At 34.0% G+C, this 11,986-nt stretch overlaps 2 protein-coding genes across 8 annotated transcripts; one reads left to right on the forward strand and one right to left on the reverse strand.

The window, feature by feature from the left end:
• Nucleotides 1–854: 854 nt before the first annotated feature.
• On the reverse strand, nucleotides 855–5,808 carry LOC114760793 (uncharacterized). 7 transcript variants are annotated; one of them, XM_028950081.1, is made up of 9 exons: nucleotides 5,665–5,808; nucleotides 5,158–5,286; nucleotides 4,538–4,671; nucleotides 4,339–4,450; nucleotides 4,183–4,265; nucleotides 3,664–3,727; nucleotides 3,443–3,560; nucleotides 1,478–1,632; nucleotides 855–1,118 (listed from the first exon to the last, which is right to left on the reverse strand). In XM_028950081.1, the coding sequence occupies exons 3-9, from the start codon at nucleotides 4,660–4,662 to the stop codon at nucleotides 1,035–1,037; spliced, it is 741 nt and encodes a 246-aa protein (XP_028805914.1). In that variant the 5' UTR covers nucleotides 4,663–4,671; nucleotides 5,158–5,286; nucleotides 5,665–5,808; the 3' UTR covers nucleotides 855–1,034. The 7 variants fall into 7 exon arrangements, with proteins under 7 accessions (XP_028805914.1, XP_028805915.1, XP_028805911.1 ...); XM_028950082.1 differs by having other exon boundaries at nucleotides 4,538–4,674; XM_028950078.1 differs by having other exon boundaries at nucleotides 4,538–4,742.
• A 136-nt stretch (nucleotides 5,809–5,944) lies between these two features.
• On the forward strand, nucleotides 5,945–10,831 carry LOC114760795 (30S ribosomal protein S6 alpha, chloroplastic). Its single transcript, XM_028950084.1, has 2 exons — nucleotides 5,945–6,376; nucleotides 10,340–10,831. Exons 1-2 carry the CDS (start codon nucleotides 5,984–5,986, stop codon nucleotides 10,577–10,579), a joined length of 633 nt encoding a protein of 210 aa, XP_028805917.1. The 5' UTR covers nucleotides 5,945–5,983; the 3' UTR covers nucleotides 10,580–10,831.
• The last annotated feature ends 1,155 nt before the right edge of the window (nucleotides 10,832–11,986 follow it).

Raw genomic sequence — 11,986 nt, forward strand, 5'->3', positions numbered from 1 at the left:
AGACAAAGCAATGTATTAACTTTCATAATTAACTACATGTATAATAAAATCTACCATTCACGTAATGGAATTTACCAAAAACCAGCAGGCATATGACAGCAGTTACACTATATAATTGCTTGCCACTATTTTCTAATTTCTGTTTCATCATTCACTAAATACTGAATATAAACCCTTAAATGCAATAATCCTGTTCCTATTTCACCATGAAGCAGCCACAAAAATGAATCCAAATCCTGCCTTCAACTTCTACTCACTCACGTAATCCTACAGGTTCACTCCCTCTCTTACTACAAATCCTCTTTTCCACAATCAAAACCCACCAAATCAACAATATCTATAGAATAGTGATGCAGAGGAGTAAGATAATAGCATTTCCAACATTCTTCTTTCCTTCTTCCCGTGTTTCATCAATGTCTTCCTCTGTTTGCTTTTCTTCTCACTTTCAGACAGGGCAATTCGGTCATTAGGCCAAAAATTTAAATTCCAAATTGGTACCCAATGTCCTATTTGTCATTTTGCTTATTCAAGTGCCTTATTTATCTTTTTGAAATTCACATGGTATTTTGCTGTCATTTTCCCTATTTATAAAGCCGACCATGTAACAAAAGAAGCTTTCCTTTTAACAACTTGAGTTTTGAAATGGCAGAAACAATTCCCTCAAGCTTCCTGGTTGTTCTGGATTTTCAGACCAGTTTATCATTCTTTAATGGGACAAAAACTTAACCCCTTATGCAGAGTTTTAGACTATTCCAATTTAAATAATCTGTCATCAACCCAACATTTTAGTTAATGAATTATTTATGTTTCGCACTTGAAATCACAATTCACATGCAAAAGATTGTTTTGGCGTTATGATTAAAACCTAAAGTTAAAACTAAGTTCTGGAATGAGACAGAAATGACAAACAATTCATTATCTCTATTCAATTACTTCCATCTTATTTACACCTAAAAATCATTGAATTAGTGTACTTTTGCAAAGTAGATCAGAATCAACCCATCTTAAACTCACCAAACATTCTGTACATTATGTTACTTGTTGACTGAACCATTAGGGACTGACGTATCAGGCTCCAATTTGCAGTCAGTTTGTAAAGCGGATAACCAACAATCAATCTGACAGAGGAAGAATGAAGTAAGTCATTCCAAGAACCAAGTTATTTCAACTTAGACACAACTATGGCCAAAAATAATACTACTTCCGGTCTTTAATATAAGAGTTAGTTAACTAATTTGAGTAAATTAAGAAAATCAGATAAGTTAGTTATTTGTAATTAACGGGTGTTGTTTTTCCTAAAATATCCTTGCTAATCAAGTATATTGGCTAGAATTATTATTATTACAAGAACTATCTTAGAAAAGAATGGATGGATATCAGAGACAAAATGGATTGGGGTTTTATATTCAGGACCAAAATAAAAGTCAAATAAGTACTTATATTAAATATCAGGACCGCAGGTAGTACTTCAACAAACCTGTATTTTAGAACTGCTTGAGCACTCATACCGTAGTCCTTGACGAGTTAGAATATAGAAGGCATAGCGCATCTCATCGTCCTCACGTTTAAAACTCGGTAAGCGCCCTACTTCAACAACATCAGATAAAAGGGTGGAGTCCTGAGGGCTAAGATCTGCAATTTTCCTCTTTATCAATAAACAGACATTGATGTTCTGTATGTAAAAACCTATCATCCGAATGCTTGAAAATAAATATACTCCTCCGGTCCTTAATATAGGACCCAATTGTTGAGTTGGTTTTGGTCCTAAATATAAGATCCATTTCTCATATTTATCAATTTTCTCTAAATTACCCCTATGAATACTTCCTCAACCATAATATAGTAAAAGAGAAAGAGAAGTATTAAGAAAGATGATTATGGTATTTTAGGAAAAACATATCATATTTTTTATAATTAACTAACTTACCTAACTTCCTTAATCTAATCAAATTAGTTAAATGGGTCTTATATTAAAGACCGGAGAAGTACTTCACAGAGATAACCACGTTGAACATTTAGTTTACTGTCCAACTAAATGTCATCTTGAAGAGTTTTAAAGGCTCATCTCAATAACCGAGAAATTAGGTATCTTTAACAGACTATTCTTGTAAACTTTGCAAGTAAAAAACCAATTCTACCAAGTAAGAGAATAAAGAAAAATAATTTAAGAGAGAGCAGGAAACAAGTCCTCCATAAACACAAGGATTATTTATAAAGAAACATTAGCTGTGCAACAAGACTTGTAATGAAAGACAGTTGCGCAGTCTGGTGGCTCGGAGGAGTTAGTCTGTTTTTTTTTTTTTTAGAAAAAAGATCAAATATTTCCATGACGGAAGAAGCACAAATGAAATTTATTTAAATATGAAGGGTCAGCCCAGTAAATATGGATTTTCTGTTTAGTATAATCATGTTTGACAAGTGAGTGATGCTCAAGTGAACGCTACAAGCAACTGCTAACTACATGGTGGCATTCATCCACTCAAGAGAGAGGCAAGAATTAGAAGTGGCAAATGATAGCAACTTTAATGCATATCAAGGAAGTCAGTTTACAAAAGGTCAATTTAAATAATAAAAAAGAAACTTAGGACATTGCATGCTCCCCCAAAACAAGAAATTAGCCTATTGATCAATCAAGTGAAATAACAGATAGTACCATTACCATACGAACTGCCTTATTCTACCTTTTTTTTCTCAGCATTTTCTTTCGTACATTTTAGAACTAGTACTAAAGAATTGAAGAGTGTGAAAGTTTTTTTTTTTTTTTTTAAAGGATCTAATGCTTTGTGTTTGCAAATCTTAATATGACAAGAAGTTAGTTTTGGAAAAAATGCATACCTATCAAGATTTTAAAAAAGGATTTACTTAGACTTAACACTAAAAAAGGAAAATAAGATATCTGGTAAAAGTGTATTCTAGAATTTCTCTCCAACGCAATGAAGATAGATCTTGGTAACAAGAAGAACAAAGGAAGGAAGAGACAAGAAAACCAACAGACAATATTAACTGTATACAATAAATACTACCCCTGATCCTAATTATAAGATCTAGTTGACTAATTTGAGGAGATTAAGGAAAAAAGTTAAGTTAGTTATTTATAATAAATATGTGTTGTTTTTCCTAAAATATTTTTGCTAATCAAGTGTATTAGCTACAATTACCATTGTTAAAAGGACTACCTTGGAAAAAAAAATGCATAAATATGAGAGACAAAGTGGATTGGGATCTTATATTTAGGACCAGAATAAAAGTAAAAAAAGATCTTATAATAAGGACCGGAGGTAGTACAGTTATATACAAACCCCCTTGGAAAAAAACAAAGCAAGGAAACCTATAATCAACCTCTATACTTTTGGTTTGTGCTTCATAGTTCATATCCTATGCAAGTAAGCACTGAGGAAGAAGAGACAGAGAGTATGAGAAAGAAACCAACCATCTATATTACCTGTACATGACAAATATAAGAATAAACATGCCCCATGGAGAACAATAAAGCGAGGAAGCCAATCATCTACTTCAGTATCATCTATGGGTGGAGGTTCTCCTGGTAGTGCTGTCCATCTCTACATAGAAATTAGAAGCAAATTATCACTAAATTGATAAGGTAAATAAATAACGTTAAGATAAAGTAATAAGGTAATAAGGTTGGTTTGGAACAGTCAATACCATTCGAATGTGAAGATAGCCAGAGAGACGAGCGGACCGCAAAATCTCATCAACATGTTCCAACCTGTGAGGGATAATATTTCAGGGACATGATCATTGATTGGAAAACACACATATTTCACAAAGATAGCCCCTCATAAAGGGAAGGGATTGGTAAAGATTAACCCGTGGCATGTTACTGCTTTTTCAAAGCAACAACAAATCTACTCCAAAGAAGCTAAAGAGTTTTTCCTCATCCAAACAGGAAGAAACACTAATTAAATGTGAAGTAAGGAACAAAAGAAATAAGGAAATCAGACTTCCTTTTATCCATTTTACTCAAGAAGTAACTCATGCATGCACTAGACTACAGATCTGACGCTAGCATCTGAAATCCAAAATGTTTGTCAATATCTTCAATGCTTTGTCCTAAAGGGATGTGTGCAAACAGAAAATGAAAGGCAAACTAAAGCAAATTTCTGCTTCTCATTGATGAGATTGTTTAAGATTATAATAATCCACAGTTAAAATATCACTCACTGAGCTTTCAAGTGGGCTTCCCTCTCCTCTATATCAGCAAGTTCTGACCGAAGTGACTCTATTTCTGCAGCTGTTAGCTCAACCTACAAATTATGAACTTGTTTTGGTAAGGTATTGTATAGTTTTCACCACTGACAGAAGGTGCTTAAAGTGTACCTTTTCTTGACCACCACTACCAGAACCCCATGATAGGCTCCGTAGACTAAACAATTTCAACATAGAAACAGCTCTTAATTTACTTCGAGTCCACAGATGATGATGAGGAGACCTAAATTAAAATAGACTGAGTAGCCAGCTTTAAGCAAAACCAAGAAATTTACATTCTCATTTTTCTTTTTCCACCATAAAACAATACCTCGAGTATTTATCAGTTCTAGGTTCAGAAGTTGTTGGTGTTCCGTTTTCAAGAGATTCTTCACTTGATGTTGGAGCTTGAAAGTGATCACAGATTATCTTTAATTTTCCATGTCTATCATCCATGTAATCAACCTTCTTCAAGAAGACAGGGCAAGGATATAAGAGAAGAAGACAATCATGACCCGATGATAGGTTAAATTATCCTGAAACAGTAGCTACCACTGATATGTCAGATGCAATTGAGAATTGACCTCCAGAGAAAGTATCATTTACTCAATTTTTTTCACAAGGTCATAAGTTGCAAGCAAGTTTCATTAAGATAAGCAAAACAACTGTTCTAGCAATCTTGCTGTGGAATTATGACAAACAGAGATAAAAGTTCATTCCATAGAATTGAAGCAGATTGATGTGAATGACGAAATAGAGGAATGCAAGAACATAAAGAACGTTTGGACTGCTCATCATATGAAACCAACAACTCAAGCAAGATAGCCTAGTCCAATAGATGTCATCAGACTCAAAGGAGAAACGCAAAACAACTATATAATTAGACTTTGCAAACTCGTTATTTCTTGGTAAAAGGAAAATGTTGATGACCCGCAAATATCACATACTCACCAGTAATAGTTAGAAGCAAAAGTTATCTATCTTTCACAGCTCCGAGCACATTAATGAATTTTATGAATGCCAACCGAGACTCAGTATTTGATTGCTCCAAGATACAGAGACAAAAGAAAACTGTCTAACCTGAAAATGAAAAGTACGGAAAAGCTTCTTTTTAAAAAAAAAAAAAAATCAAAGATCAGTGAAAAGAGAAATCAGCTCAAGGCCATGGGTATTAACTAGATCGTCGACCTACATATGCAGATTTATTAATGATTTCCAAAGCAGAAAGGATCACAGAAAACTCATTCATATTATGTTTATTTAAAAAAGAACAGGAAAGCTAAAATCTTCAGCGAGAAAGAAAAAGCCTCACAGAAAGCTCCATCAATAAAATTCAATATGTTGCTCAAAAGCTGCATCATAATTCATGAGATAATACGCACACGTACACAAGGAAGTGAATTAAAAGAATACGGGGAGCGCAAAGCAGAGATTCCCTGTTGGGATTGTACTACGAACCTGTGGCTGCGTGGGAGAGGACTTCAGAAGGAAAGAAGGTTAGCTGATCAAAACCATTTCGCTGGCCGCAAATAGATTTGACCCGAAGCCGGAACACGACTGTTCGGTATATTCGGTAGTTTACGGCGCGGGCTAGTCGGAGGGGTTATCTCCTAAAAGACAATTTTGCCCATCAATCTCTTATAAATTCACATATATATGTTTCTTTTCATCCTTTATGCATTATGTTATAAGTCATAACGACGTCGTGTGAGGACGAGAGAATATAAAAGCGGGGTTTGCCTTATCCGCGGGGGAGGCGAATAGCAGAAGCGCTTCAATGGCATCCTCTTCACTCACATCTACTCCAATCTCTTCTTCTTTTCAGCTTAAAGTGCCAAATTGCCCCAAAAATCTCTCATGTTCTCCAATTTTAAGCTTTTCTTACTGCCTCGTACCTTGTTCTACGAAATCAAGATCAACCCGTTACCAGAAGAGAATAGATTCTGGATTTTCCATCCAAGCCCAAACCCTTGACTTCTCCGGTTCCTTCTTCGAAGGTGGATTCGGTTCGGATGACGACCCGACTTCTGCCGGAACGGGGTTTACTTCTGTGGAGGAGAAGGAGGAACCACAATGCCCACCCGGCCTCAGACAGTACGAGACAATGGCTGTCTTGAGGCCTGACATGTCCGAGGATGAGCGACTAGCACTTACTCAGAAGTACGAGGAGGTATCAATTCTTAACCATATGTTCTCATGTTTAATGCCATTAACAATTTGTAATTTCTTCTTCATCTGCGTGACTTTTACGATGAATACCAGTGATTTTCTGTCAACCAAGGCGGTTGATTGCCTTTTCTCTTATGTATACTTGTGGTGCAGAGTATCTAAGAATGTATTCTATTTCTCCAGATATCTGTAAAATATCGAACTTTAAATGCTTTCTTGTTTGTTTTGATGAAATGCATTGGTAAAACAAAGCGGGAAAAATCTAAACTAGTGTTGCTTGCTTAAGCGTTGCATGCTTCTAAATGAAAGGAGTTGGGTGGATTAGAAGGAATTTCAAATCATGCTGTCCGAGCCCACCCCACAATTTTTAAAGTTTCCTACCTGTGTATTTAGGGAAAATAGATCAAAAGATCGTTTGTGAAATTGAAATGAAGGATATCAAAATCTATATTATTTTGAAGCTCCGACTGATATGATTATTGATGTGTTTGGACGAAAATGTTTTCATCCATTAATTATCACTTTGGCTTATTGGAGTTATAAGGGATTTTAAGGTCATTATTGCTGGGCTTTAGGTTTTATTGCCTTGCTTTCCGATGAAATGCGTCATATCAAATTTGAAATTGGTTGCTGATAATCCTCAAAGGAAGTTTTGGAGACATCAACAGTAACTAACTGATGTTGCATAATCTAATATGAGTGGGTGATTCTTGTGTGCATCGGCATTGTGACTGAGCTTTCTAGGTTGCTTTGCTCATAGTCTTTGTTTTTAGGGGGCAAAACCAGGACTTATGAACAGTAATTCGAAAGCAGCATGTTAGGCAACCAAAATTTAGTATAATAGTAACCCTGAAAAGTCTCAACCCGTGGAACATCTGCTACTTATAAGCTGCTTTTCCATAGTGATTTACAGAATACGAGACAAGTATTTGAGAGGAGTTTTGTCTCAGCTTACATGAAACGTGCTTATAGGGAATTTCCACTGCTCTGCCAAACGGGCCCTTTAAATGCCTAGGCTGTATTGTAACTTGTGGATGCTAGTGACCTCATACTTAGGAAGCCGGCTGGTAAAAAAGTTATAACTTGGTAGTGATAATTCAAAAAATTACTTGTCACTTCAAGAAGTCTGGGTTGTAACAAATAGATGAGGGTCCTTTTATCTAGTCGCTCCAAGAATAAGGTGTGCCTTCTGAATAATTTGAATTTTAAAGATATTTCATTGTAAATTTTGCAAACTTATGTTCATTTGATGTATTTTCTCAATTATTTGTTTTTTAAATTTTATAATAAAAAATTATAATGTGTGAAAAAATTCTGAAGTTTGTTTTCATTTTTAAAGGAAAAAAATTGAAATATGGATTTTGAGTGTTTGCTATGAAATTGAACAAATAGTTTTTTTCCCCAAAAAAATAGTAGCAGATTTGATCTTGCAAAATGTGTTTTGCTTCTATTGGAGTACTTGAGAGCAAGTATCTGAAGATTTTGTCTAATTTTTCCCCTTCAAGAATTTTGAAATTGGGGCATTTGGAATTATTTGGCTTCCAATTATTAATTAATTATTAAATTAATCAATATTCAATTCTTATTATTCTTTTTACCCTTACTAACGATTTGGAAAAATAAAATATATGAGTAATAATGACCCATCCCCTCTTCCTTAACTACCATATAACTTTCAAGAAAGAAGGGTAACTGAACAGTGGAGTGATATCACTTCTTGTTCCTTCAGAATTGGTTCTTTGGTACTCCTCTGGTCCTATATTACACTACAAAATAGGTCTTACATTTAGGATCGGAGGAGTATTTCTTAAAGAAATTCATTGTGGCAATTTCTAGTGGAGAAAGAAACTTGTTTAATGGATTTCATTTCATTTTTGAATCTGAGCTCCACAAAAATGTGTTTTTCCTCTTTTTTTTTTTTTTTTTAATGGTTCATTTCTCTGAAACTGCAGAGGTCTAAAATACCTTATTTTCCTCACTCCATTTCATCTAACTCCATTCTAATAATGACTTCACTCCGCCCTCATCAAAACTCTCAAACATAGCCTACAAGGTAGGAATTTTATGGTAGGAAAAAAAATATATATAGTTTACTACTTCGTTACCCTGCCCCTCTTGAGTTTTTCTTCATTGCCATAAAATGAGTCCATGCCATCATTCTATATAACGTTCACTTAATTGGAGGACTTTTAAAATTCATTTTGTCCTTGTTCGAATCATTTGAATGCCTATTTGGAATCACGACTGGGATTCCCCAAAGCATTTATTCACGTAATTCGAGATAAAATTCTTCTCATATATTTATCTTATATTTTGTAAATCACAATTAAAAAGTTGCTTTTGAAGGATTCTACCGTTATTCCAAACAAGTCCTGAACATTGAAGTTTAACAAAATGGTAGCATAGTGTGGTATTGTGGCAAGTGCTATAAGTTTAGGGGAGGCATAATGCATATGTTTTAATTACGTCATACCAATGTGAAATGAGGAATGCTACTAGATAGTAATTGGGAGAATGACAATTCAGGACTTGATTAGACAATCAATGTCAAACAAGAACCTGGTCGCTAGTTAAGGTTCCATCTTTACTAATTTTTACAACTTTTCACAACTAAAAAGCCCCTATTTGACATGATTTTCTAATCAGGTCCTGAATCATCATTCTCCCAACTTTTTTTCCCCCCTTGTAAAAACTGAAGTCATGATAATCATCAGCTTTACTTATTTTTTTAAAATAAATTTTCCCTCAATAAATCAATATATTATCATTTTCTAGCATAAGAGAAATAGCTAGAAGGAATGTCCCTCTCACCTGGAAAAATGAAGGTCTGAGGACAATATTGTGTTTAAACTGGCATTATGCAGGAATAAAGGACCAGTAATGTAATTCAAAAGCATTCCTAAAGAAACTAAGGTGTTGATGGATGAAGCTTATTATGTCCAACCATCTAAATGTCTTGCTTCCCATGGGCCATTTATCTCTTTAATTTTTCTCCTTGACGTCATATGTTTCCATGTTTGATATCTAGACATTCTAATTGAAACTAATTTCTTAACAATGTGGAAGGATTAGAGATAATGATGATGTGAGGTAATTGATGATAATGGATCCTTGATATTTCGCAAGTGAAGGGAAATAAAATGAATGCTGAATCAATGCTTTGTCTTGGTCTCAATTTCATTTTTGTTCCCATGAAACAGCTTTTGGGTCTAATGTTTGGATATTTTTTGGAATTTAACAGACTCACAATGTTGTCTTGAGAATGACAACAGGAGTGAGCCTTCAAGCCATTTATTCTAAATGATCAGGCTTTCTTTGGAAACCTGCATTTTCCCGTAGTGGGGCAAAATACCCTAGGCACTGTCTATATGATCTTAGGATCCATTATACCATCCATTAGTCGCGGATTGTCATTTAATCTGTCAGCTGCAGATGCTCATACCTGTGATCTACAGCAATTTTTTATGCCTTTTATTCTGGATGATACTGTGCAGTCTGCTTTAATTAATGATAGTAATTTAAGTAATACACTGATCGCAGTTTACAAAACTCTCTCAGTTTCTTTTTATAAGAAACAATTTTTAGTACGGCTTGTTCCTATTTACAAGAGACACCTAGATGTTGCCTCCAATTTTTTTGGTTAATTTCTCATTTTGCTTCCATTTAGTTATTCATATTATTATCATTGCATTTATTATCTAGAAATTTGCTTATTGTCTCCCTTACACACTCTCTCTCCACAAATAAGGAAATTTTTTAAAAGAAAAGGTTACATTTTTTACCTCTTTCTTGGCTCCAACTAATTTTAACCAATCTTTTTTTATCAGTGTGATTCAGTAAATTGTTTCTTATAAAAAGGAATGAAGAAAGTAATTATTAAGTCAAGACGGGAATCAAACTGTATTATATGCTGATAAATTTAGAGAAATGGGATTGGTAAATGTATTGTAAATTCTCGTTGCAGCTGCTTGTTGCTGGAGGTGGCATGTATGTGGAGGTTTTCAACAGAGGGGTTATTCCACTAGCATATAGTATCAAGAAGAAAAATAAGGCTGGAGAGACCAACACTTACTTGGATGGCATCTACCTTCTATTTACCTACTTTACGAAGCCAGAATCCATAGAAGTTCTTGATGACACTCTAAAAGCTGATGATGACGTTATCAGATCAACGAGCTTTCAAGTTAGGAAAAGGAGATATTAGCTTGTTTTGAGCAGTGAGATTGGTGAGAAAGAAGAATGGTTAGGACAGGGAAAATTATATTTTTCATTGTAACATCGTTTATTCACCTGATATATTTCATTTGGATTTGAGTAATCATGTATCATGATTATTAAGTTAATTAGAAGAGCAATGCAGTAGCCACCATTTGCAGTAATTGTAGCAAGGCATAAGAAATTCCTGAATGTAATAATTATTTTTTTATTTTTTTCCCAACGAATTGTTGTTTTATTATACTTGGCTCATATTAATTCTGAAACATTAAATTGATAGGTACAAAATGTCCATTTATATGATATGATACTTTTGAAAAGCTGTTTGGCTATGATTTCTTATATTTTGTCTATGCCACATAAAAGATGTGCGATTATTATGCTTTTATCAAATAATTTAATTATAAAAGATTGAGAATTATACTTTTTTCGTTAGCCACGGTAGACCGAGTACTTTTCCCCTGGGTTAAGGTATAAAATTGGTATAGAAATTTTTTACCTAGAAATGTTGAGTATTTAAAACGTCTTGAAGTTTGAAGTTTAACTATTAGTTGATTAAATATGTTGAATTGGTATGTCTATCTATATTATTAGTTTAAAGTGTAGATTTGCCTAATAATGTCATCCTAACCTGATTTAGGTTAAGTTTAACCTTTAATTACCAAATATGATGAGTTGGTGTATGCACGTGTTATTTATTTTTATTTTTTTTTATCCAAGTCAAATTTATGAAGAAGGAAAAAAAAATTAAAAAAAAAAAACGAAATGTATCTCGCATGAAAAATTGGAGAAAATTGAAGAGGTGAAAGCATCTTGTGTGGTGAAGAGAAAATCGAAGAGGTACGCACTTATCTCGGTATTCTTGGAGTACGGCGGCGAAGGATTGCCAATAGCCTTATTCTTGACAATCTCCCTTAATGTGTCCCACATAGAGTAATCGAATCTTCTTCAATGTGGGCTCCTACTCCATTTGTTGCTTCTTCACCGTTCACTTTGCCAGCTTAATATATTTGGTTAACTAATAGCCAAACTTAACATACACAACATTTGAGGCATCACGGCTATGATTTAGAAATTCGTAATACCATATTTGAAGCCAAAATAAACTTATAGATGCCTGGTGTTTTGACTGAAAACTTATCAGGTAAATTTGCACCTTAACAAAAAATGATGTGGATGGCACATAAACCCACCAAATCAGCATATTTTGTTACCAAAAAAATCAGCATATTTGATCAACTAAGTTAAATTTAATCTGTATAATGGTTGGGCACCATTATTACGATTTGAAAACTTTTGATATGATATGGAATCTAAAAGAAACCTTTATATCCAACTAAAAGAAACCTTTATATCCGACATTTATAAGTATAAACTTTTCAGATAAATTTGTAAT

The sequence above is a fragment of the Neltuma alba genome, unplaced genomic scaffold (assembly GCF_004799145.2).
Source record: "Neltuma alba isolate B1F8T4 unplaced genomic scaffold, ASM479914v2 tig00011022_pilon, whole genome shotgun sequence".
NCBI lineage: Eukaryota > Viridiplantae > Streptophyta > Magnoliopsida > Fabales > Fabaceae > Neltuma > Neltuma alba.

Excerpts from the sequence above, each read along its gene's own strand:
- LOC114760793 (XM_028950080.1), bottom strand. The coding sequence starts at position 4,662 with ATGGATGATAGACATGGAAAATTAAAGATAATCTGTGATCACTTTCAA. Across the intron at positions 1,633-3,442 it reads CTTATATTTGTCATGTACAG|ATCTTAGCCCTCAGGACTCC; the intron begins GTAATATAGATG and ends GGAAAATTGCAG. Across the intron at positions 1,119-1,477 it reads CAAGCAGTTCTAAAATACAG|ATTGATTGTTGGTTATCCGC; the intron begins GTTTGTTGAAGT and ends TTCCTCTGTCAG.
- LOC114760795 (XM_028950084.1), top strand. The coding sequence starts at position 5,984 with ATGGCATCCTCTTCACTCACATCTACTCCAATCTCTTCTTCTTTTCAG. Across the intron at positions 6,377-10,339 it reads TTACTCAGAAGTACGAGGAG|CTGCTTGTTGCTGGAGGTGG; the intron begins GTATCAATTCTT and ends TTCTCGTTGCAG.